The following is a 27,281-nucleotide window of genomic DNA, read 5'->3' on the forward strand; positions in this document are numbered from 1 at the left end:
AGTGCTCAAAGGGTGTGGTGCTTATAGATTATCTAGAAAAAGGCAAAGCAATCAACGGAGAATATTATGCAACATTGCTGGAGCAACTGAACGATGTTATTAACAACAAGACTAAACGGCCTCATTTGAAAAAGAAAAAAGTCCTTTTCCATCACGACACTACACCCGCTCACACGTCTTCAATTGCAGTTGCAAAGCTCTGTGAATTGCATTTCGAATTGCTACCACACGCATCATATTTACCAGATTTAGCCCCCAGTGACTTTTACTTGTTTCCAAACATGAAGAAATGGCTCGCTGGAAAGAAATTCAGTTCAAACACGGAGGTCATCGCTGAGACGAATGCTTATTTTGAAGGATTAAAGACATCATATTATTCTGAGGATAAAAAAAAATTGGAATATCGTTGGTCGAAGTGTATCGCGTTGAGAAAGGGGACTATGTTAAAAAATAAAAAAAAAATGTTCTGAAAAATTATGTGTTTACCTTGTCAGACCGAGAACTTTCAAACTACCCTCGTATATTCTTCCTAGTTTTATTCATTTTCTTAAAAAGGTTTTAATCAAAAGTAAAGTTTATAATAAACAATGAATATGAAATACAAAATGTAAAGTTGTATGTTAGAAATAAGTAATGTGCGCAAAAAAAGCATTCCACGTTTATATTTAAATCGATTAATACGAGAAATATCGAGTATTACATTACCGGTAGTAGATGAATCTACTAGCAAATTGTTCTACTGTAAATAAAGTAGTATTTGATATCATTGAATCGATTCCTGATAAATAAAAAATTATGCCACAGAAAATATATCTTTCTAATAATTTTCTCACTATCTATCAAAGGAACTTTTACCCAGACAGTCAGTATTTTATCAAATTGTAAAAAGATTCTCAGAAAAACGATAATATATAAATTTATATAAATAACCACCTGTCAATATATTTTTTTGTATACGAATTGTCCAAAATGTTGGCGCCACATCTCTATTTTTCATCATATATATTTCAAATTTCGAGTAATTGACAAGAAGTAAAATAAATTGAATTAACAAAATTTTTGTAAATATATGTATATATATATATATATATATATATTTAATAATGTAAATAGAAAGTTGTAAAATTAGCGAAAAATACATCTTTATCTCATCTATATATTTTTATTATAAATTATATAATATAAATTCTATTATAAAATATTTCAACTTCCAATATTAATTTTATAGATTTTTATATAAAGCTATAGAAAAATGAATGAAAAATACATCTCTTTATATCACATACACAAATATATATATATATATATATATATATATATATATATATATATAAATGCTAAACATTAAAATAACGTTATAATATGACATGTAACGTATTGGTACAAAAAAAAATACGTTCTTTATCTTTTATATATATTTGAATATTTAAATATACTCTTTAGGGATGTTCGCGATTCGGAAGCTCGAGTTTAAAGGCAAACATCCGTAAAGAAGGCCTAGTAATCGAATACCGTGCGCGCGCTGACGCGCTTACTCCGGTGCCGCACTGCTGCCAGAGCCAGCCGTGTACAGAGTACCGATCGGCTGGCTCGGACCCCGACAAGGCCGTCGCGCGCGCCGTCAGCCGTCAGTCGCGTCTGTCAGTCAGCGTTCGCGCACGAATGTGACGGTACGGTCGGGTCGGGTCGGTCGTCGTGGCGGGTTTATACTCGGCGCCGCGCTCACGAGTCCGAGCTCGAGAGAGAGCAGAGCTGACAGAGTTTTCCGCGCGAAGCGAGAGAGGAAGGGAACGACTGCTCTTCTCTTTTTCTCTCCATCTCTGTCTCTCATTTTCTTTTTCTCTGTCTTCTTGCTTTGTTTCTCGTCAGTCTACGAGGACACGGAGCCAGGTAGTCCGAAGGCGTACCCGCCGGGCATCCGCGACGACAGGGGCTGTGACCTGCTTCCGCGCTCTTTGCTGGCAGTCCGACTGGACGGACGAACCGAAGGTGAGAATGACGGTGGTCTGGTATATCGAGGAAACGCGATAATCTTTCCATGATCGAGCGAGCCGTCCCACGAGGACGGATATTTGACAGATCGGTGACAGAACGAGTCCGCATGTCGGACCTGTGTTTATTCCATACGAATCGCACGTTTGTAGTTGACTGTCTCGCGGGGATTCGCGGTCATAGGATTCCTCGGTTATAGCGTCCAGTGAAACAGCATTATAGACGGTTGTCGGACGGCACGTAATAATTAACATACCAGAATCGTTGTTGTGATACGTGCGTGTCTTTGTCGGAGGGTTGAGCGATTACCTACGTAAGCCGATTACAAGGTGTTGTTAAACAACAGGAAAGATTGCCACGATAGATTATTTTCAATTGCGCTGAATCTCGAGATACGCCGACTCTATCTGATAAAGTACAAGTATGTGTATTTTTGTGTGTGTGTGTGTGTGTGTGTGTGTGTGTGTGTACATGTGCTGAAACAACATTCCTTTTTTACTCGCCCAACGTAATCTCGAGGAACGAAAATTGCGCGTGCTTGTGCGACGAGATTTTACACTCTTGCTTCGCTCGATCTCTCAGATCTTAAGAACCAGATTCGCACGCTTGACAAACTTTGTAACGAAATTAAAAAAAGAAAAAAAAAAAAAAAAAAAAAAAAAAGCGAACGTAGGTCCGCATTCCCCTCTCTCGAGGAAGGGCAGGACGCACCGAGAGTTTGACCTGATCACCTACATACAATCGAAAGAGAGAGAGAGAGAGAGAGAGAGAGAGAGAGAGAGAGAAAGAGAGAGAGAGAGAGAGAGAACGAGTAAAGAATCTAGTTGAGTAGACACACACGGACCGTGCCTTTGTTAACGTCCTTTTCTTTCATCGGAGAGCGGCCGTTTCATTAACGGAAGGTCGACGAGTCGATGCTCATCATCGACTACCCGAGGCGCGACGAGGTGCGCGGCGACCTTGATCGCGCACATCGCGCTCGGTGCCACCGGTATAGAGAGGTATACGCACGTCCCGCGCGCGCGTCGGACGTCGATAATTCGCGACGTACGTTCTCTCCCGCGTGTCTCTCGCACATACACACATATACACGCTCGACATTTTTGCGTCCTGCCGTGACACGAGCGCGAGACCATACATCCGAGAGAGAGAGAGAGAGAGAGAGAGAGAGAGAAAAGTATAATCTTTTTTTTTTTCCTATCAGTCGTTACCGAGTTTTATGCGTCTTTCGGCATTTCATTGTTATATGTATACAGTCGCATTCTCGAGGAAAGAGAAAAAAAACGGGAGAAGGAGGAGGAGGAGGGAGATAAACGACAAAATTTCACTCTAGTCTATAAAACTGGGACTTCACATTTTACGTCACCCACGCGAACTACTGTTGTTCTCGTTCGAACTTGGAAAATAGCTATAAAAAATAAACCGACCTTCTCTCGCGTCTTGTCTGTCAAATACCATCTGACTTTTATATCTGAGATAGAATTGAAAATAATATTTGACGGTTGCAAACTTTATAGTGATAGATAAGCATATGTATGGGTTAAATATAAAATGAGAAAAAGATCTCTTATCTATCGCTTTTCTCTGAATACAATGTATTGCATTAAAACATAATAGAAAAAATATTAGGAATAGGAATTAAATAAAAACTAAAAAAATATCACAGAAGATTTTCTTTCTTTCTTTTTTATTCTTAATATTTAAGATTTAATTCTTATTCTTAATATTTTCTTCTATTGTACGTTAGGCCTATTTCTAAGCACTATTATTTGCAAAAAAATATTTTATATAAAGATGTGATAAAATTTAATTATTTTTTTAGATTAATCTTTGTTTTTAAATCGATGAAAAATATAGAAAAAAACGTGACGAATGAAATTTTCAGTCGAAACATCTGATAATCTTTTGTCGCGTTGCATTAGTTCTTTTTTTCCGCTAGAATTATTATATTTTGTAATATTTGAAAATTGTAAAATAATCCGTCAAACGTATATAAGGTAATCGAAATTAAATCAAATTTTCAGGTTGAACGTTCGAATCATAATTAATTGCTCCGAGTGTTTAAATCACGATCTCTTCAATCCGAAATAATTCTCACTCGCGAGGAATTATTCGAATGTACGCTTTAAGCCGCTTTAAATCACGCACGATCGATGCTGGTTTTGCTGCGAACTATCGATGGGTCGCGCTACGCGTCATATCTATCGTGATAGAGGTCGCGTATTGATAATGTAGGTCATGCATTTTCGGCCTTGCACATTTGACATCCGAACGTCGATTGGTTCGCGCGTGGACCCGATTCAGCCATTATTGCTCCAAAGAGAGTGACGGAGAGCCAATGTTCTCGAATAGTTTGAGGAATTTTTTTACGAGACGATTGTCAATTTGATTGACAATTCGATTAATATGCAAGGGGAGTAAATTATCCCTTGGAATTTTCACAATCATATATATAGACGCTAAAATATAGTGATATGACTTTTCCTGTCACATTTATCACGTATGCGAACGAAAATGCACAACCTCCTTAAATTAGGCGCTGAAAAAATGTCCGAAATTTCGGTGAAAGTTTATATTTTCAAAGTTTGATACGAAAACATATCTGATAATCGTAAACCGTTCACTCACTCAAAAAAATGATCTTGCAACTTGAAACAGATAAATTATTAGCAAATATCGTTGTACTGCATATATTTTGCACTTAATTAATTTAAATGACAGAGACAGAATTTATGTGCCTATCTTTAAGGCATATTGTCAAGGATAATTATATTAGAATATTGCTGCTACAAAGTCTATACGTGACAAACAATATTCTAACAGATACAAAAAGTAGCGATAAATTTTAATCGAGACATCTAGAAATCTATCTCTACATTAGCAAAATGGTTTTTTTTTTTAATGTTTACAACGTGAGCGTGTTTAAAAGGCATCGTAAAATGAAACGCTTTACGTTTATTCTTATGTCTTTTGGATACTCGTATCCAAAATCTTCATCTGGAATAAGTGGAATGATAATCTTCGTGTCGATATTTTTTATGCGAATTTATTACGCGATATTTTATATTATCAAGTAAGTACTCTACTAAATTCCCATATCCCGCTACTCTTCTAATAGCGATCGTCCAATTTAGGTCATTCGTTCGTACAATTGTCAGTCGTCACCACGACCTTTGGCAAATAAGTATCGCTTTGATAATGCACTCGAGACACCGTACATTTCTTTGGACACCCGGAAATAATAGGACAGTCGCCTCTCATTACCTCGTCTTCAGTGCTCGTGCTTCTATAGACATCGTGTTCAAATACTGCCGTGATTCAATGTGTCAAGTTATTGAACTTTTATGTCGTTTTAAGTATGTATAATACGATCCCAGCTTGTTATTTTAATCGCGAAATATTACGAAACTCATTCCAACCGGATAACGATCGATTAAAAAAGGAAATAATTACACATCCGACAAATTACAATTGAAAATATAATATGCGATATTTTGCAATATTTGAGACGTCAAATTACGATGTAAAGCTTTATTTTTATATCGATATTGCACAGTAAAAATATATATTAATAAAATCGTCAAATATATTAATATAAACGAAAATATATACGATAAAATAAATGCGAAAGAAAAATCATTATTTGCTGGCAAGTACTATTGATTTCGAATTTATTGTTACACTTATTTTCATTTTCCGTGTAAAATATTGCCAAGTTTGGGTGTTGATAACGATCGTTATACATCAATGAAGGACAAGCACACCTACGCATTACAAGTTTCCAAAGCATAATTTAGAATATACTTTACATCGCATCAATATTAACCATCCTTTTAACTTAACGCGATAAAAATGTTAAGTTATAAATAAGTTTTTACAACAGTTACATTGCATTATTATGTACATAATTGTAGGTACGTTTATTAATTTATTAATCGCACGTACTTTGATTAATTTTTATTATAATACAACATCGTATTCATTATATCGAGAAGCTCGGACTAAAACTATTGTCAAAATAAAAGTCTATTGAGTTCCTTTGATATCTAATAACTCAACTGTTCCTTTATTAGCATGAGTTCCGTTGTGACGACATTTCTCGTAGGCGTTGCACGAGCGTAGGTAGATACTCTATGAAACGATGCAGGACACGTTTCACAACGATTCGCTCACACTTTCTACTTATCATCATCTTTGCAGTACCGAGCTTGAAATGCATATAGGAAGATGAAGTTGAAAATAACAACTTCAAGCAAGCAGCAAAATTATTAAATCGACGATTAGAAATAAAAGAGTCTTTTTCGAATCGACCACAATCGATGCTGAATGTCTGACTAGAATTTTCATACGTTAATAGTTTTCTTCACTGCAATCATATCGAATATGATGTCAGAGGTAAAAAATTATCTAAGCTTTTTTCTTGTACTAAACGTCAAAATAAATTATCTCTTGCATACGTTTTGTGTGATATTTTAATGAAAAAGATCGATTTACACATTCTATACATTTTCTTACAATAATTTATAAATTTTTTTATTTAGTAATTTTTTATTTGTCAATTTTATTTATTAATTATTGTTTTATTAATAAAAAATCTTGAGTATATTTATAAAAAAAAAACCTATCGAATGGTGACGTGCACAAAAAAATTAATTTATTTCATTATATACAAAGGCAAGCAAATTATTTCTTTCGCAATTATAATATAGCTGTGGTGAAGAATTACAAGTAAAAAAAAAAAATAATTTCCTGCAAAAAAGCAATTTTAGTCATTCTGAGAAATAAAATTTGTCACACAATTGGCGCTGATTTGTAAACAATTTCAACATAAATGACCAACAACCGAGTCTAACTCATTGGATGACGTAATATAGTAGATACATCATTGTTCAAATACGTTTTATATCGAACGTTATGTCATATGTTACGTCATATGTCACTTTCTGTTATATGTCTGCTTCGACAGCTTCGAACCAAGAATATCTCTCTGAAATGTCAGTGAGGATGAAATTCCTGATTTCAACGTGAACGTAAATTCTCATCTAAGCGAGAGCTAATAATCAGAATCTCGGGATTCCAACAAGATGGAATATGAACAAGGGGAAGTGAAAACAACTCGAGTTTGCACAGTGAATTCGGAATTCGTATCCAAGGTAAAAGATCGATATTTCTCTAATAATTCATGATCATCGATTCGATCGTATCGTTCTCTTGCATATGCCCGACGGTATTTAACGAACGCAAAGAATATTGCAAATATTTACTTTACGTCATTTACTGACAATGAGTCATAATCGATAATGTAACAGTGGACTTATGATCCCATATGCCACGTCCAAAGTCGTCGATGATAGACAAAAGTATAATAATGAGCAAGCTAGAAACACGATGGTGACACGTGAGCACGATAATCAACGTACAGGTATTTTATCTTTTAAAAATATCCATCATTTTTTTAGTTATAATCGACTGTGAAAATTCAAAAACTGTCGCGAATAAAATAAAGGCATTTTTTTTTTCTTTCAAAATACATCGAAAAATTAATAGAGAAGGGAGATAAAGAAAAGGCGTAGTTGTTTCCAAAGTGGCAAATTACTCACAGCGGAGATCTCTTGATGTAAAAAGTTTTACCGATGAGGCATCATCATCGTGAACAATGAAATGTGTACCGGACTTTTATCAATGTGCAAACCAAGGAAAATCAGATAAACGTGTTATCACGAACCGGATCTGCCGTTCCTTCAAAAGATAACCCGGAAAGTAAACGAACTATTAATGAACACGAAATAGTTGATGGATTCCGACGGATATACCGTACACTGTTTCGAGGGAGTTATTCCCTTGATTAAGACTATTCTGGTATCTCATTACAAACTTATTAGCTTATGACATCGGACGTGAGAAACCATGTAAATTTTTTTCTCCTACTATACATTTATTTTTTTTCTTTTTTTCTTTTTTTTTTTTAACATGCCACTTACGATCGATAAAATATATTTGTGACATTGTGCTAAAGATATCCTCCTATCTGCGTGTGGAATTTGTATATTGACAGATAGCTATAAATCGTGATTAACTGTGATAAGATATATTTTCACTGAAAATGCTTGTGGGACACGTATATAGATTGAATTATACGTTCATTAAAACTGATTTATTTCGAGTACGTAAGTAAGAGAAATTTGCCGCAATTTTCCACAGCCGACGTCATAATATATTACAACATAATTGCAACGTGAGATCGGTAATTTTAATTATATATAATATTTGCCATAACGCGCGGATTCATTCGCGCATATGATCATTCGTGGTTTGAGCAATCACCAAAGGTGCTGCCTAGATGCCTTTGTGAAAACAGCCATGTCGATTACGTCGATATCCGTCGATATCCGTCGATTTATATCAGATTTTTTTTTTTCCTCTGAACCTTCTCACTTCGCTGGCATCTACGCGCGCACAAAGGATTCGTTTAGAAGCCCCTGGTGTTACACAGAATATGTAACGGAACGGCTTCGCCGGTGCATTCGTCCGAGATATGAATTGTGTCCGGCGAGATCGAAGCCCGTCGTGTGTCATGCCGTTATTTTATTAAGCCATCTCGCGATGACTCTTACGAGGGAGCGATTTTATCGCAAGCTCGTCGCTGAGACGATTGATTATGTACGATGTGTGGTTTGGATTTATTTTTAAAGTTGAAATTATCGAACGACTTTGACCCTTCATCCTCGGTAGTGTTATCGGCCGGCTGTAAAGTTATTAGACGTAGGGTCGTTAAACGCATACTTTCCGTTGACGTTCGCCTCTATAACTTTACAACTTTACGCATGTCGCTGCCCTAGGTCAATACAGAGATATTTTTAATCAAATAACGATGAGATAATACTGATAAAGTCTGCCTGCAAAATGTCTGGTATTAGAGTTTCTGCTAATTGATAACAACATTAGTTACGTTAGTTTACATTGATGCTAAGTAATAATATGAAAATAATGTAGCTTGATACACACACTACTATCAGCAATGGCATGAAAGCGAGCGTTTGTTTCGCGCGAACACGAGGATATCGATTGATATTGGTCAACCATGTATGCGCGAGGCTGTTTATAGTTAAATAAGAAAGCTGGTGGTATAGTCGGTTTATTACGTAAATAGTGGGTAAACTATCCTGCGAAGTTAAACTGATTCTCACTGTAGTTACATACACGTGGCTAACTATCATAATTCACTATCATAACTCACGTGTTTATGAATCTTTTCGCTGCTAAAGTCATAATATCAATTTCTAACGCCGTGCAATTTCATTTCGACTCACATCGAGTGTTAGCAACGTGTTCATTAAATTTGCATCATTAACCCGTTATGGTTAAGGATAAAAATCGAAATGTCAATATTAATATCGCGAATCATGCACTATATTTCCATGTACATTAAAACAGCAAATTAATATCTTTCACTGAAAAAAATGTTCTTGCAACTTGAACAAAAATTTTCTAGGTGTAAAAAATTAATTGAAACAGATAAATTATTAGCAAATACTGCGATACTGCATATATTTTGCACTTGATCAATTTAAATGACAGAGACAGAATTTATATCTGTACTATTAGTGTAATTTAGAACAAAAAATTTTCTATCTGATGCCTATCTTTAAGGCTTATTGTCAAGGACATTTTATATTAATTATATTTGCGATTAATATTTGGCAATGGGATCTAAATTTTCTAGAGGTATTGCTAGAATATTGCTGCTATAAATTCTATACGTGACAAACAATATTCTAACAGATACAAAAAGTAGCGATAAATTTTCATTAAGACATCTGCACGATAAAAAGTTTTGTGTTAAATTTAACACATTTCTCGTGTCCTAATTTATCCACTTTAATTTTAATGTTAATTTAACAAAAGGCAAATATGTAAACAAATAACACAAGTAATATGTAAAAAATTAACGCACACAAATGTGAATTAGTGCAAGATTTACTTGTTAATTGTGTTGTGTTTTAACTCTCTAGAAACGGTGGATATTAACTCAATGCAGAAAAGTTAAAATATCATAACGACAGTACGTTATATTAACATCAGAGAATGTTAAAAAATTTAACACAAAAATTTCTACACGAGAACATTTCAACAAAAATACAAAATATTTTTTTACCGCGTAGAAATCTATCTATATTAGCAAAAAATTTTTTTGAGTGTTCTGTTAAATGTATTAGGTATATATATTTCACTCAGGATTTTGACGATGGATATTTTTATCCGCAGAGTACATTCGTATATCAACTTTTTATCTTACGTTCGATTTGACGTTTAAATTATCCCTGGAACGGTTTGTGAATCGAGTGTCGATAATACGAGGATTCTGACCTGACTTGATTTCTCGAAAGCAGTTTTATTCCCCAAAGGACAAACCTCTCGTGATATCTATATTACTTTATCATGTTATCAAGATATAGTAAATAAGAGCGAGGAATTTTCTTTCTTTTTTTTTGTATCGCCATCTGAGGATTTCTCTTCACTACCGTGCTATGAGCGGGTGTAAATTATTCTGATAATGGAGGTCAACGATCCTGTCTCTTAATGGCTTTGCCAGAACGTAAGATCCGCCTGAGGCCAGACGGCGCCAGTCTTCCGGCTCCTCGCCAGGATTGCCGGCAATATATCTTGTCACGTGTGTGCATACTTGCAAATAATTCGATTACGTGGGCGATAAAAACCCAAACGTATAATAAAGTTTAAGGAAAGACGATGATAGAAAAATTTAATCCACAATAGGTATAATGCAATAGATTTGTGTCTCTCAGATTACAAATAACTACATATATATATATATATATATATATCACGAATGTCCTTGCGTTTCTTGCATTTTATATTTCCAACAGATATAGCTCTAGATAAACCGAGGGATAACATTCAGAAACAATAAAGTTAATCGCATGATTTTATTTTTAATTTACGTGAAAGCATAATGACACATGATTACTTGGCAATCGTGATTACAACCGATTACGCCAAAGTATAAGCTTGTTTTCGAATCGCTCGCGTTATGAGAATCGTGTCCTTGGTCGACTATAGCTCTCTCCTTGATTGTCGTGCGCGGCCCACATTTTTATCGACGGAACCGTTTATTTTTAGGAATACGTGACAAAATACCGAGATGCGATGCTTTCGTTACGCAAATCGAACAAATAACACACGGTCCTATGCGTTCACATATACTTCAATAATAAATCGCTATTTTTATTATAGAATGCTTTGACTGTCGTATTTATTAATACGCATCTCCGCGCAGTTATAGATACATGAATGAACTTACAATTAGCTTGAATGAATTTTGGCTCTAAGAGAGAGAGAGTTGAGATTCTCTCTCATTGAAGAGTCCGTTTCGAAAAATAAATTAATTTATTGAGACGACTAAGTGTATATTTAACTCTTTTTTTTTTGGGAGGGGGGGGGAAGGATTTATATTTTATTACTCGCAAACTTCTCGTGAAGTCTCTAAGGCCGAATCTACAATGTGCTCTTTGTTTCCTGTTTCTTAGAAATTAATCCAATCCCGTTCGATTATTCTTAAAATCAATGCAATTGGTTAATTTCTAAAAAAACAAGAAGCAAAGAGCACATTGTAGATTAGGCTTAAATCTCGCGGTTGTTCGAAATCGAACGCATCGAGTCAGCTGAACGAATGTCGCATGTCCTCTTTCCGGGTCAATGATCGCGATGCATATGACGCACGTCAGGCAGAAATGGCAGAGAGAGAGAGAGAGAGAGAGAACGGCGGGTTAGGTTAGGATTGGAACAGCTGATACGAAAACAAAGGGTCCGTCGCGCCCCCGCTTTCCATTAACAAGAGGAGAGATAAAAGTGCGTAATCGATAAAGCGCATGGCACGATTTTCAGCTGAATGAGGCTGATGGAACCCTTGGGTGTCGTCCAGGACATCGTGGAGCCGGCTGCGTTAAAACGATGGGCCGACTATCCCATCCAGCACCGATTCACGGATTATTCCGAAACGATCAGAGAAACGGCGCATCACGCTATAAGTCCCTTTCCTTGTCAACCGTCGCTTAACAACAAGCTCGCACTATGGTAAGACCTTATGTTTACCTAAGACACTTGGACTCTTGTCAAATTCACATCTCTCAAGCGCTGTCAAATCATGTTATAGTAATCAAATGATTTGTTTCAGGACTGGAGATATCTCGATATTACAAGTAGACGCGATAGTGAATCCTACCAACGAGACAATGGACGAAAATAGTCCCATGTGCCAAAGAATATTTAGACGAGCTGGTTCTGCGCTCAAGATAGAAATATATAATGAAGTAAAAGGTACTATAATAATTGTACTAATTATGTACATGTAATGGTGGAATCTGTCTTAATACTTTGCTTGTCAAAATGTTGCAGAATGCAGAACTGGCGAAGTGAGAGTAACACAGGGTCATGGATTACCTGCTCGTTTTATTATTCATACTGTTGGACCAGTTTATAACGTCAAGTATCAAACAGCTGCGCAAAACACATTACATTGTTGCTATAGGTAATTTCATATATTCGCAGCATTCATTTATATACACGCATTGTCTTATTTTTATACTAATGTCATTAATATACAAGAAACAAATTCTGATAAGGAAACTGTTATATAACATTTTTTTTTTTTATAATTATCAACTCTTATAATCTTATAAATCTGTTTTTGTCTCTTATCATAGAAACGTCTTACAAAAGGCAAAAGAAATGGGTTTGCGTACCATTGCTCTGCCGGTAATAAATTCAGTGCGAAGAAATTATCCACCAGATGCAGGAGCACATATAGCTCTTAGTAAGTACAAACATACAAATAAGTATAATTTATATTGGCATAACTCACAATATGCCATCAATAAATGATTTCTTTCTGTAGGAACCGTACGCAGATTCATGGAGCAATATAGTGATTCGTTAACATGTATTATATTTGTACTGGAGTCTTGCGACCTTGGAATTTACGAAATTCTTCTGCCACTTTATTTTCCCCGAAATCTGGCAGAGCAGGATAACGCTTGCTGGCAATTGCCAAATGATATTGGTGGAACGGACGGGGAACCTTTACTCCCAGATAGACAAATCAGAATTATTGACAATCCTCAGCATGCTTTGCACGGTAATAAAAAGGATTTTATTATAAAATGTCACAGCTACATGTAAGCTTGAAGCAATTCTTTTTTTGAAAAACGTGTTGCGTTTATAGGCGATGAAACTGTGGAACTTTCGGCGCAATTGGAGACTTCTGTGAATATTGGTGAACATGCCTTTGCACAAATGCAAGGTGATTTGGATCGTCAGAGACTTTTGGGAGAGAGACCTCCTGCAGACCCACTAGCAGATATTATGCTTAAACAAATGCAACAAAAAGAAAGGTATGAATTTATGATATTAACCTAATAATCTATCTAAGATTATTCAAATGATATATATATATATATATATATATATATATATATATATATATATATATATATATATATATGTATATATGTATATTACGCTTTTATACAGAAACAGAATTAATTTTGCAATCATAAGTCAATGTTAAAATATGAATGATCTAGTAATTTAAATGAAGAGATGACACGAGTCTGTTTTTATAATCAAAATAATTAAACAATAATTAAAACATGTAACAAACTAATAACAAAATTATTAGTACTTTTACATCAGATAGTGTCTTTGACTTATTAAGTTACAAAAACAATTTACACTTTGTTCAGTATTAAACAAGTAAATGATTTGTATCTAGTGTAGCATTGTGTAAGGCTACATTATAACATTAATGTCTCATGTTGTACCATCAACAGTTCTTGCAGTAGATTATGTTGAACATCCTTTTTTCAAATTACATTCACTTGTGCTTCACAAATATAAACGTAGATCCTTAGTGATATTGCTTGTATATTCTGTCTTAAAAGTCTGAAAAAAGAAAAAACATTGAATTATTTTCTATTTTTATCCTATACAATTTAGATGTACTATTTAATCTATTTTAAACTACTCTAATTTAGTATCGTATATATAATCTAATTTAATCTATTTTAAACTAACTATCGAATAACTATCTATTCTATTTTGTTAATGTATTTTAAAATGTTGCATTTATGCGTGTCAAATGTATTTTTTTAAAATGATTAATTGTATAACTAGCATATATTAAATGATAGCAGATTGCTAGAAAGTGAAAAATGGAAACTTGCACAATTGCAAAATTATTTTCTTGTTACATGCAACAAATATTGACGAGTTTTCATTCAATAATAATATGTTTCTTTATCCTCTCTTTATCTTATCGCAACACAGTGAACATTGATAATGTATTCGTGCAGAATAACTACCTTTTCTGCAGATACAACACAAACAATATTGCCATGTGTGATTAACAGATTTCTCCTATATCGACAAATATCAAAGTAAAAATTATATTTTATCTACGAGTATATAAAATGAACGGAGATCTTCTTACCAGAAAACTATTTGTTTGAATTTAATTTAATTCTATAAATATTCATAAATATTCATAGATATGCAAATTATTTAATACATCAAAGTTATATGCAGATTCTCCAAATTGCACAGTATCTTTCATACAAGTAAAAAAATAAATCAATAAATGTATGCAATGATATTGATCAGCGTTCATTTACATATTACTACTGTAATTAACGTTTACCATTATTTAACTAATAAGATTAAAAGTAAGACTAATTAGATTAATTATCTTTCAAATATGTAAAAAGTTTTCTTTCTTAGTTAATAGTCAGTATGCAATGACTTATAAATAATTATATTGATTATTTGATATTATATAAGTTTATTTGACAACGATGTATCATATCTATGAGTCATTTATGATCATTTATGATGTAGGACTTTTGTATGACGTACATACGAAGTTAACTTCCTAATATCCGCTTCTGATTAATCAAAACCGAAATACCTTTTACGTCATAGAAATAAATCATTCGTGCAAGTGACATTTTCTGTCGCATTAAATGTTTATTTCCAGATCGAGATTGTCACCGTCTATCATTTTATATCGTGACAGTGTTTCGCTTTATCGCGTGGGACGAAAGTCCCACGTACTTTAGAGTCGTATACGAGCAATATTGCGAATTTTCTTTTCGACAGCAGAACTTGAAAAATCAATCATAGCTGCTTTAATAATAAAATAGCATTCGATATCATCATAAAATGTCACCAGTATGGTGTCGACACAAATAATCTTCTGAAATATGGTCGAAGTAAAAAGAAAAAATTTATCTCATGTTCACACACATTTTGCGTTTCAAAGCATATCTTTTGTCTTTATCCGCAATTTTGCAAATTTGTTTGAATGCATCAGAGAATGTCATGATTTCGATGAAATACCTTGTGTCTGTTTAATCGAAGTCAGGGTCATACGAAACTGCAGTCTCGAGAACATGATGTTTCAGACATTACTGTGCGATTGTAATCGCGTGTAACATTAGTGTTTTTGTAGTTTGTTATCTAATTCTTCCTCGGAAAGAATAATTTAGGAAACAACGTTACAATGTATTACGTATATTACTTTATCTTTTTTGTTTCTTTAACGACTCGATTAGCATATCAGGATTATCAGAGCAATTTTATAACGACACTAAATTCTACGAATCCTAATGACGCGTCATTTGCGTGTCGTTCTATTTAAATGCGTGGCTCTTTTAAAATTTCCCAAAATACGCCGATTGTTTCTATTAATCTGTAAGGCACGTATTTGCCTTTTGATCTAAAATAATCTCAAACAACACACCGGATGTTCCTACTACGCATGAATCTGAATGAAAGCAAAACATTCATCGATGTGTGAGATTTAGAATTATTTTCGAAATCCCTAATTTACATTCGCAAGAGTTATGATATCCTTTTTTTATTTTGACTGAAATAAAATAATTTTTATATCAAGATAATTATAACAAGAAATTGCGTCTTTTGCTTGAAACGATCTATTACGTAAGAGTGTCTGAGAAAAAAAATGATTCTCTTGAAAACACGTATGCAAATAAGGATTTTTAATGATCGAGATACGATTATATACGCGGGCATTTAAGTTTAGTAGACCGTCTATAATCTTCACATTGTCAAGTATGATCCCGACAACGATTTCGAATGCCGTTGCGTACCGATGTGGAAATGTTGTTCATTTTGATTGACCTTCTTAATTGTTTGGCTAAAAATGTATGCTCGATAATTAAATGAAAATTCTCCAAGAAAAGCCCACTATTCGTCGAAACAGGTGTTTCGTATTCGAACAAGATATATTTACTTGAAATTATGTAGAATCGATTCAGTAGAAGTATGCTCGAAAAGCGCTATAAACAGTACTGTTATACAATAATAGAAATTGATTATCATATTCGCATTTATATCGTATTTATATGTAATGTAAATTATATCGCGCAAACATGATGTGAATGAAAGCAAAACATTCATTCATCGATGTGTGAGATTTAGAATTATTTTCGAAATCCCTAATTTACATTCGCAAGAGTTTTGTTATCCTTTTTTTATTTTGACTGAAATAAAATAATTTTTATATCAAGATAATTATAACAAGAAGATATAAATACAATACCGAGTACGAAAACCGATTAATTTCCACTGTTGTCAAATACAATTTAAATAATAAATTAATCAAGCTTTCCAAGCGTACTTCTACTAGATATAACTGCGTAAATACATAACACGTGCATATATATATATATATATATATATATATATTTTTTTTTTTTTTAAATTTCAGTAGTTTCAAAATAATAATTTTTCTCTATGGAATGAATAAAAATGCAGGCGACGCATATCCTGCATTTTTTTCGTCGTAAAACACCTATGTTATGCAAATATTCGGTCGACGATGTAAAAAATCGAGATAACACGTGTTTCTTATCCTGTTTCTCGTCTAATCGACCTGATTACGGTCACAAAAAGCGTGACGGAAAATGACACACGTTGACAGACTCAAGGCTATCGAGTAACATTAGCCGCAATTAAAGAATACACCGCGATTTGCCGAATTAATAACGGGTTCTCGCGGGATCCCCTACTCCGACGTTTCGTACGCGCATCGAGCACGCAGTTTGGCGAGTCGGGCAGGCGCCGTACGAGCCTCGGATCTCGGGTCTCGGGTCTCGGGTCTCGGGTCTCGGGCAGGACGCGGGTGCGGGAGATCCGGCCGTCGTAGCCGTAGCCGTCGTCGTAGTCGTGGCCGTCGTGGACGACGCAGGAGAGGTTGCCTCTCGTCGAACGCTCCGTTTCGGTCAGTTGCTCGTGAATCGTCGTACCGTCGTGAATTCTCGTCCCTCGACGTGTATTGTCGACACGATACTCTTCCTTCGCGGGTTTTCGGTTTCCCTGATCGAACGACTGTACATCTGTATATTGCGTGCATCCCGAGGTGCTTTTTTTTTTTTAAACGGATGTCGCGATTAAGGACGCTCGTGTCGAGTTATTAGTGCATCCGATCGCGCATTCTTTTATCCTTTTTTATCGAGGCAAGTCTGGAGGAGCGCACGTCGATCCAAGGAGACGTCACATCAGAATGGTCATGATTGATATGGTGGATGTCATCGAGGATGAGGACCGGTGTGTAATTTAAAGTACCTCGAATGCCGATTTTCCGCAATCACGCGCGTGTCTCGTTATCTGTTCGCTATTGATCTCTGCGTTTTATTGACGTTTGCATTCAGAGAGTCTATTCCATATAGATCGATTGTCGTCAGAGAATATATTAAAGTCGGTGATGTGATCGATCTAGCATCAGAAAATTCGTACGCGATAGAGTATCGTCGATTTACTTTACATTCGACGATCTCTCATTGTCAGAGAAAGAAGCTCGAGAAAAGTAACCGATGATTATTATTTACCAGTGACATTTTATTAACATAATATAGAAAACGTAGGGTGTAGTGGATTGGTTGTCAAAGAGAGAATAAAAGCATAGTTTTACGTACAATCAACGTACACTTTAGAGAATTTATACTAGGTATTTATAGATATGTTAACGTTAAATTCGTGACGAGACACAATACATGTACTTGTTTGCGATAAACCATATCCGTAAAATTTACGTGAAATACACATTACAGAACTATATTTTTATCGCCATTTATACGTTTTATCTTATGCAAAACAGCACGTTCTTTCCTTGTGCAATTAAAGCTACGTTACAATCAGTCGTGAAATTCGAGCAACATTTCAACGCACGTCACATTTTTATAAACTATAAGTTATAACTTCTAACGTGAATTTTGGACATTTTCTTTAATAATTTAATACCATGTTATATAAAAACAAATCTAAATTGTACCGAATAATTTGATAAATTGCTGTGCTACCTATCATAAAGACTAGAACTTTGGGAATATAAATAGTCGGAAATTTCGAAAAATAGATCGATAAAATAAAACCAAACGTTATAGGTATTAATATGTGATGATTCATATACCGAACGCTTGGCATTACAAGGTGGGCGAAATTTACCTTGATTCTAGGTACGAAAGGCTCCTCAGGAGGGCGAAGACGGAGGACTTGACCGAGGTCTCGGGGATTGGTTGCCTCTACCAGAGCGGCGTGGACCGACAAGGTCGACCGGTGGTGGTTTTCGTCGGCAAATGGTTCCCCGCCACGAAAATCAATCTAGATAAGGTAAAGACTTTTATTTTAAAAAATCAATGTTGTCGATTATAACGAAAAAGAGCGTTCAAAAAATGTTGTTTGTTCGCACAACATTACGATAAAAGCATCGTCAAATATTGTTCGATCATAAATTCAGGTGAATCGAATTAATTAAAACTGTTGACTGTTTTAAGAATATAATCATTTGAATTGACATTTTTAAAACAATCACAATTATGCGTATGGCCTCGTAAATCTTACTATGATGTACATAGTTCTCAAGCAATTACAGGTTGTTGAGTTACATTGTACATCATTTTTCTATAGCCATTCCGCATCTGTTCTCTACAATTTAATCGATTCGTTTGAAATATTTTGTACACGATGGTGAAATGTTTTACAAGTTTTATTCTTCCGGTGAAATTATCTTTGATTCAAATACTCTTTGCATATTTAATCTGTGTAACATTGTAACTGCGAGATATTTTTGGATTTTAATTAAATTTAATATAACTCGCTTCATGCCTTCAATGCAAAAAAAAAAAAAAAATATATTTAAATAAATTATATCAATTCAATCCAATAGTTGTATAATGAATCTCAAAAGATTAAAATTTTATTTTTCACGAGAATAAAACTATATTATGGGAGAATAAAAATTCTCTTGTGTTAATCGGACACAATTTTGAAAGTCACCGGAAAGTCAAAAAGAGGGTCTCAACCCTTCGTGTACTGACCAATATCTGCATTGAAATTGTATATCACTTTGCTCTATACTTTTTCTTCCGAATATTCTGAACATATAACATTGTTCATAGAAGCACCGACTCGCGCGCATGTCGCTCGTGCTCGATATCTCCCATTGTCTCGAACGCAAAAGAATAGCCCTCCAGATCCGGCCCTCGATCATTCGGCGCCTATCTTCGTCCCGGTTTTGTGCATTTCCTTTCTCCCCGTCAACTCATTCTTACCGCTCCTCCGCTCGTAACCGGCATACACAGTCGGGGAGAGTTATATAGTGACGGGTGGCGAATCGATATTTATACGTCCAGAAATAGATCGACCGCGGAACGAGTTTCCCCCCATGGGGAGGGCGTGCGGATTTGCAGCGTCGTCGCGACGCGCACCCCCATCCTCAATGAGACTTCATCATCCGTTGTTGCCTTTTAACCCATTTGCATCAGCGAGAGCACGCGAGGGTGTTGCGTGCGATAATCACATTATCCGCGCATATGATAATCAGTGTAATTAGCTGAGAAAAACATATTGCCAAGATCTTTTTTTCTTTTTTTTTTCTCGAAGAGTTTTTTTACAGAGAAGAAAAATTATTGTTTTTTTTATATTAATATTGTGGGTTTTTTTTTTTATTAAAAAATAAATTAATTTAGTTATTTTCCTTCTTCTTCTTCACACGTATAATAACCTTGATTTTACACTAATTTCTTTCTTACTGACATTTTTAAATATCACTCTCTCCTTCATCAATAATAATATTTGAAGCATTCGAAATAAATTAAATATTTTATAATTAGTTAATTTTATATATACATATATCTTGATGTATTATATAAAGTATATATACTTAAAAAAAAATCTTTTTCGAGATTTATAAAGAAAAATTTATACAACATCGTATCTCGACAAATATAATTCTAGTATAACTGGTAACTTGTAAACAGTTTTTGATCGAGCGAGAAAACTATTTACATTTCTGATGCAAAAGTCTATGTAACTTCGTAAATCATTTTTATGTACATTAAGATATCATAAATGCCTTGACAAGCGCTTCTTCAATCAACATATTCGCTTTTTCATCATATCTTACGTATATCTCTAATATCTTTTCCGTAAGAAAAAAGTTTTTATTAATTTTTTTCTTTTACTTCAATTTTACCTATCACGACGCGATTACTAATAATCTTGGAATGTCTTGTTACTTCGAATTTCAAAATAGGAATGTCAACAAGACGTAGCGTGGAGATTCGTGTTTGGCTAAAAATATACACCGTCATGCATAACAGCTGTTGACAACGTCATATATATAATACGTAGCGTTTAAGGTTTTAAGACTGGGTTCCAAGACCGAAAAATTTGCAAAGTATCATTCGCTATCGATTCACTGAATATCTTGAATCTGTTAATTTAGAATATCGAGAGAATATTTCACTCTTTCTCTTCTCTCGCATTTTTTCCACATCCGTTGACCCGCTTTCGAGATGAACCATTTACGCCCAGTCGGGAAGCTAATTACACAGCGACCTGAGATAACGTGTCTCGGGGGTCGTGATACAGATAGTGACATGCTTTGCAATTTACATGGGAGCCCGATGTAATTTTCACTTGGAGTTGTCAGCGATCGTTCGTCTTCCATCAACTAATACTGGATAATCCAAGTTTCCACAATTCGAGAAATCTTCGCCTCTCTTTTGCGGAATAATAATATCACGCACATCATAATAACATCAATCATAATCAGACACGCGTAGTTGAATCGCTTGAGAATATGTTCGCAAAATGATTCCGACCTAACTCACTGTAGCAAATATATGTATTTTTAACTATATATTTTTATCAAAGAATTTGATTCATGTTGTGATAAAAATGAAGGAGAATTGGTGAGAGAGAAATAATATTTTAGAGATACTATATGCATTTAATTTTGAAAATCCTTGTTATGAAGTAGAGAATATTTCAAAGCATCATCGCACTTTTCTTATGTCAACTTAATAAAGATAATTATCTCTAAATTAACGTGTTTGTAACTAATAAGACATATTTGTACACAATTGAACCAACACGAAAACTGCCTTATCTTGTAGCCTAAATTTTTTACTTTGCGTGCTGTCAAGTTTCGCGACTCGATTCGAGTTCATCGATCGCTCGAAATATCGTATTCGTCCTCGAATCTTCAACATCTCTCGTAAAGGTGGCCGAATGAAATTGCGACATAAGTTCTTTCGATAGAAATGGTAGGAGGATTTATTTATACCTTCACACACAACGACGGAGAAAAGCCTCGCGAAACACATTTCGTACCTCGTTCGCATTTTCATCGATCTCGAAAATATTTATGTAGCGTTTATTTTAGGACGTGTATTTACCCCTTGGTTACTTTAATATCGAATTTGTTACGCAATATGGATCTTGCCATATTTTTCCCCTAACAGGGTTTGAAGGAATATTATAATTAACGTCTCGCTTTCTATTTTACGAGATAAAAAAGTACGAATAAAACAATTAACGAAATATTGTTTCATTTGCATTTCTCACACAATTTCAGGCCTTGCTGTACCTGATACAATTGTTGGATCCCATCGTGAAGGGTGACTACGTTATCGCGTATTTCCACACCCTTACATCCAGCGGCAATTACCCCAGTTTACACTGGCTGCGCGAAGTCTACAATGTGCTTCCCTACAAGTAAGTTATACACCTGATATCGAACGCATTGAATTTATTGATCGCATTTTAATGTTGTTGAATCACCTGCCGCGCCTTCATGTGATATGTATAATGAGTTAAACGAGATATCCGTGGTATAGGCAATTTGATAATAATTTTTTTAACCAACCTTTTTTTTAGCTGAATTTTCTGCATCGATAAATTTTCACAAAATAATTACAAGATAGCTGTAACATTTACTGTTATCTGCTATACGATTAGTTTGATGCGATAACATTTTTTATTCCAAAAAATTAATGCAGTAATATATTGTACGTTTTGTTGGGATATCTTTAAAGAAAAGAGATTTCTCTTTATTCTCTTTATATCTTTTAATATTATGTGTAAAGTAATTTGATTTTATTACGAGTATTTTTGTTGTTTCTCTTTTTGTGATAGAAAATATTTTTATTTAACATCTACATTAAATTACTTTTTCTTTTAATATAAAATTTAATTTTTTACACTAATTAATTAAAAACTGAAATATAAAATTATACACACCTAGCGCATCAGTAAAATTGCATGTTGTTATCTCTCATAACTTGATATTCACTTTGTTTGCAGAAACTTGATAGCGATCTTGAAATAAGGTTTCTTTTACAGATATAAGAAGAATCTAAAACATTTCTACATTATCCATCCTACCTTCTGGACCAAGGTTAATAACAACAACTATCGCTTTATAATTACATGCTGAAACTAACGATTTAAAAGAGATTATTACGCTCAACAACCGTTGTTAAGACGCAAAAGCACGCTGAATATTGTTAATGCACTTCCCACGTTTATATTTCATGATCAATTATCTTTGTAACGATCGTATTGAATCTCTTATTCGTAATTCGTTAGCAAATATGTTTGCTAACGAATTACGAATAGTAATTTTGCAATCTAATCAAAATATATTGCAAAATAATTAAAAAAAATAAAAAAAAAAAAAACAGTTTAACGTGATAATTATTTAAGATTTATTAAAAATTTTTGATAATGCATTTTTTTACTTGACATTCCTTGGCTCTATTATTTTTTTCTGCGATTTTATATAAACTTTCCAATTTTCTCTTCAACCACTGTAATCGATCATTACAGATGATGACGTGGTGGTTCACGACCTTTATGGCCCCAGCCATTAAACAGAAGGTTCACAATCTGCCCGGAGTGGAATATCTTTACGAAGTTATGCCACCTGACCAACTTGAGATCCCAGCGTACATCACGGAATACGATATGACGGTACACAGCAAAAAGCATATTCTCAGCAAAGTATATTCACGACAAAAATTGTGTAAAGAAGGAAATTTCTTACTCGAACACATTTATCTTTTCAGATAAATGGCTTGAGGTATTATCAGCCGCAACAGGTCTTGCCGTCGTCATCAAAATCCACGTAACTCGCAGAAAACGGAGATGAAAGCAGCGAAGCATCAAGCTCGAGGCCAGATCGAATGTTCCGCGCGTTCTTATGGTTGACTGTTCGTATTATTATTACAGTGACACCGGTACGACACTTGAGCGTGAGAGTCATACGCATGAGATTCGTAATCGCTGGTATATCTCGCCGATTTTCGGCAATGATAAGACGAAGAGCACGACGTTGTCTGGATACGATAACCCGCGTCTTCGAAAAGGTAATCCGTCTCCGCAATATCCCGAAGTCGATTTGTCCAAGTGCCTCGTGATGGATCGCTTATAGCAGGAGGAAGGACAAAAAAGGACGATCGGCCCCACGCGCGAATATTAATACGATATTAATATTAAAAATCAAGAAACCACTGCCCGCCTGCTTTTGACGTTTGATCGGTTCTTTTTACTCGTATACGCATGCGGGTTTTACGTCCCCCCAAGAAAGTACAGAGATATAAAACTTGGTACCGGACAATCCGCGTTAAGATAGGTAATCTCGAGAAAACTGGACCGACCATGCTGCTGGAGGTATACTGCTAAACAGCGTATTCACCTCATCCAGTAATAGAGCTAATAAAATACTATTCGCTTAGAGCGAACATCGGCTGCCAAAACATCAATAATCAGTATTTTCATCATCCTCATTCATCATCTATTCGTCGTCGTCGCTCGCAAAACGAAATCCAAAAGCTGAATTATTAATCTTGCCCTTGTACATATTACGTAATTCGTGGCAGATTCTTAGCTTAGTACTGCCTACGAAAGCAGTAGAATGGATAAAGGGTGGTATTTGACGACACATTAGAATTTAAACGTTGGCTTAACTAACAGATCGTCGATCGCTTTCCGTTATTTTCTTATATCAATCGTTAAAGAGCAATTTGATTATTGTATATTGTCAATATTTTATTAAGTCATCGTTGATAAAGAAATCGTGCTGCGCTGCCGCCGTCGCCGTCGCCGCCGCCGCAGCCGTCGTCGCCGTCGTCGTCGTCGTCGTCGTCGTCGTCGTCGTCGTCGTCGTCGTCGTCGTCGTCGTCGTCGTCGTCGTCGTCGTCGTCGTATATAGCCGCGGTATTTTCGATATATACTAATAATAAATCATCTCTTTCCGCTACGAACAAAGAACGGCTGGATGTTTTACTGTGATGTCATGTCTTCGGCGCTCAGCAGATTTGATTTATTTTCAAACTCTCTCCTCTTATGTGGAGAAGACAACGCGAAATACGGACTAACGCTCGCGGAATGTTAGTGTTGAGTGCCGAAGTCGTACGTACGGGACAGTCCTAGATTAGAAAAAGCAATAAATTTAAGAGCTTGCTCGCGATGTATTTCGGGAGGCAAAAAAAAATCGTTATCCCAGTTGTTAAGCATTTTTAGCAATTAAAAGATATAAATTAAACAAGTTAAAAGAAAGAAGACCTGTTAATCGCGTCGATTAGCCCATTTCTCACGCCAAATATCTCGAATATCCTCCCCTCTCCCCTCTCTCCTCGCGGCAAACGTAGCGCCCTTCTTCCCTCATTCCCCATTTTTCATCTTTCGTCGAGTTTAGTTTTTAGCGCGACAAAAATAAAAACCGATTCCGCGCTTCAAATCAGTCGCGGAAGGCGCAATGGGTTAATTGACCATGCTACCTCCACCGAAGATATGATTGTCCGTGTGATCGAATGTATAAGCGTTTATACGGATCGAGAATTTAAACAGTTATGGAATTTAAAAAAAAAAAAAGTGCTATTCATAATCCCGTCGTCGTTGACTGCATTCAGAAAGCACAACCGAATTATATACGATCGAAATGAGTTTTCTGAACGTTGTTCGCCAAGACGAAGTAGTATTTTCTCATGTTATCGTATCTACATATGTCTATGTTTTGCAAAGACTTTCAAATACGATTCGCACTGCGAATAGTCGGAAAAAAAAAAGACTCGTACTATTCGGCGGGGCCAATGGTATCACGGAATGACATAAAAGTAGGCTATTTTTCGTTTTTATGTTTAATGATGACCTCACTGTCCGTCCCTGACAATCGAGTTTAACAAGTAACGACAAGGTGCAACATCATTCGAAGATGGTTGTTATCTATATATATTTTATATTAGTGTCGTTACTTTATCGTTTAAAATTTTATTGAAGAAGAAATCTATTTGAACAAATTTTGAAATTAAAAAATGTTAAAAATTAATTTTAAATGTGAATAATTATTCGTTGTTATTCCAATAATATATTGTTATCTTTGAGACAAATATGTATACGACAATGGAATTTAATTGAGAAATATGATTAAAATATTTAATATATGTTATGTGTCGATTATATTAATTCATTACATTGTATGTACGTAAAACAACTGACAGTTGAGTCTATACTTAAATCGAACAGGTATTTATTCGAAGATTTAAAGAGATTCTTGTATAATTTTTTTAAGGTCCTATTCTAGTAGTCAAGTGAGTATTTTCTTATGCAAAAATATAAATCTCTTTAATTCATATATGAAAATTTAGAAAAGGTGCAAATGAGAACATACAAAAAAATATAATTAGAAAACTTATTGTTTTGTAATTTTACTAAAATGATAATCTCCGTATCGTGTCAATTTTAAATATTTCAATTTTCGACAAGTAAACCAACTAGACTAGGACCTTACACAATTAGGCAATCAGCTGGTATTACCGCATTTGAAATGCACGCGAATGTATATGCGAAATGTGTGAATTTGTTTTTCGCACTACGAGTCAAACAAGTCACGAGAATCACGAGTGTGTTTTTGCGACAAAAGATAATTTATTTCTTATTTTATTTTCGAATATTCTCGCTTTTGACATAATTCTATGCCTGACAGTAAAAGAATAGAAGACTTAAATCTTAGCTCTTTGTTACGATAGTTATTACTATTTTTTTTTAGCATGTAACTCTAATATCTATTTTTAACTTTTTTTTATAAACTAAATTTTAAAAAATAGTTTAAAATTTTTACTCATCTTACAACAATTTCATTCAAACTTTAGGATTATATCGATTATTTTTAAACTTACTTTATGTTGTGACTTAAATCACGTCAAAAAATTGTATTTAATTATGATCAATGATAAAAAAAGGCAACCATATGATCGTGTGTGTGGAGATGATGCTTTGTTATCGTGAGCGTGTTATCATGATCAAAAAGAATGTAAGAGAACATTGTTCAAAACACTAATCATACATTTATGAATTTATTTCAGACCTAGAAAAAGTGCTGAAACGAAAGAGAGAATCAATCTTGTTTATTATATATAATAATTAATTATGCTAAGCTTAGTTATTTTTTTTACATATAGTGATATATATCTCACAGTCATATTTGGGTTATAAATGAGATGTAACTTTACACGCGGTTCTCTATATAGTTTGTACTTAAGAATAGATTATTATCGAGATGTGACAAATTCTGCGCGATTTATCGTTTATTGTTTTCTCTCGATGTTAATGCACTTCTCCATTGTATCTTTTTTTATAGAATATAATAAACGTATTATTTCGATAAAATTTATATTGTTTTTATACGTTATTTTACTTTGCGTACTAAATAAGTAGGTATCTCTTATGAATCCCTTATTATAATTCTGTAAACAACTTCAATAACGCTAATATTACAGAACATCAAATGGAATAATTTCATTTTATTCAGCAATGACTCTTTATCCCTTCTCTCGCGGAAAATGATAAATCTAATCTCTTGAAAATAAATTAAAATATTTTAATTCAATAATCACGTTCTTTTTCAATCA

The 27,281-nt window shown here is 34.5% G+C and overlaps 1 protein-coding gene across 1 annotated transcript; it reads left to right on the forward strand.

The window, feature by feature from the left end:
* The first annotated feature begins 1,618 nt into the window (after positions 1–1,618).
* Gdap2 (ganglioside induced differentiation associated protein 2) lies at positions 1,619–27,043 on the forward strand. The gene is made up of 12 exons (XM_072901241.1): positions 1,619–1,989; positions 11,896–12,084; positions 12,185–12,327; positions 12,406–12,538; positions 12,714–12,823; positions 12,905–13,144; positions 13,232–13,400; positions 18,543–18,696; positions 21,947–22,086; positions 22,714–22,768; positions 23,200–23,343; positions 23,439–27,043. Exons 2-12 carry the CDS (start codon positions 11,900–11,902, stop codon positions 23,499–23,501), a joined length of 1,536 nt encoding a protein of 511 aa, XP_072757342.1. The 5' UTR covers positions 1,619–1,989; positions 11,896–11,899; the 3' UTR covers positions 23,502–27,043.
* The last annotated feature ends 238 nt before the right edge of the window (positions 27,044–27,281 follow it).

The sequence above is a fragment of the Anoplolepis gracilipes genome, chromosome 10 (assembly GCF_047496725.1).
Source record: "Anoplolepis gracilipes chromosome 10, ASM4749672v1, whole genome shotgun sequence".
Taxonomy (NCBI): domain Eukaryota; kingdom Metazoa; phylum Arthropoda; class Insecta; order Hymenoptera; family Formicidae; genus Anoplolepis; species Anoplolepis gracilipes.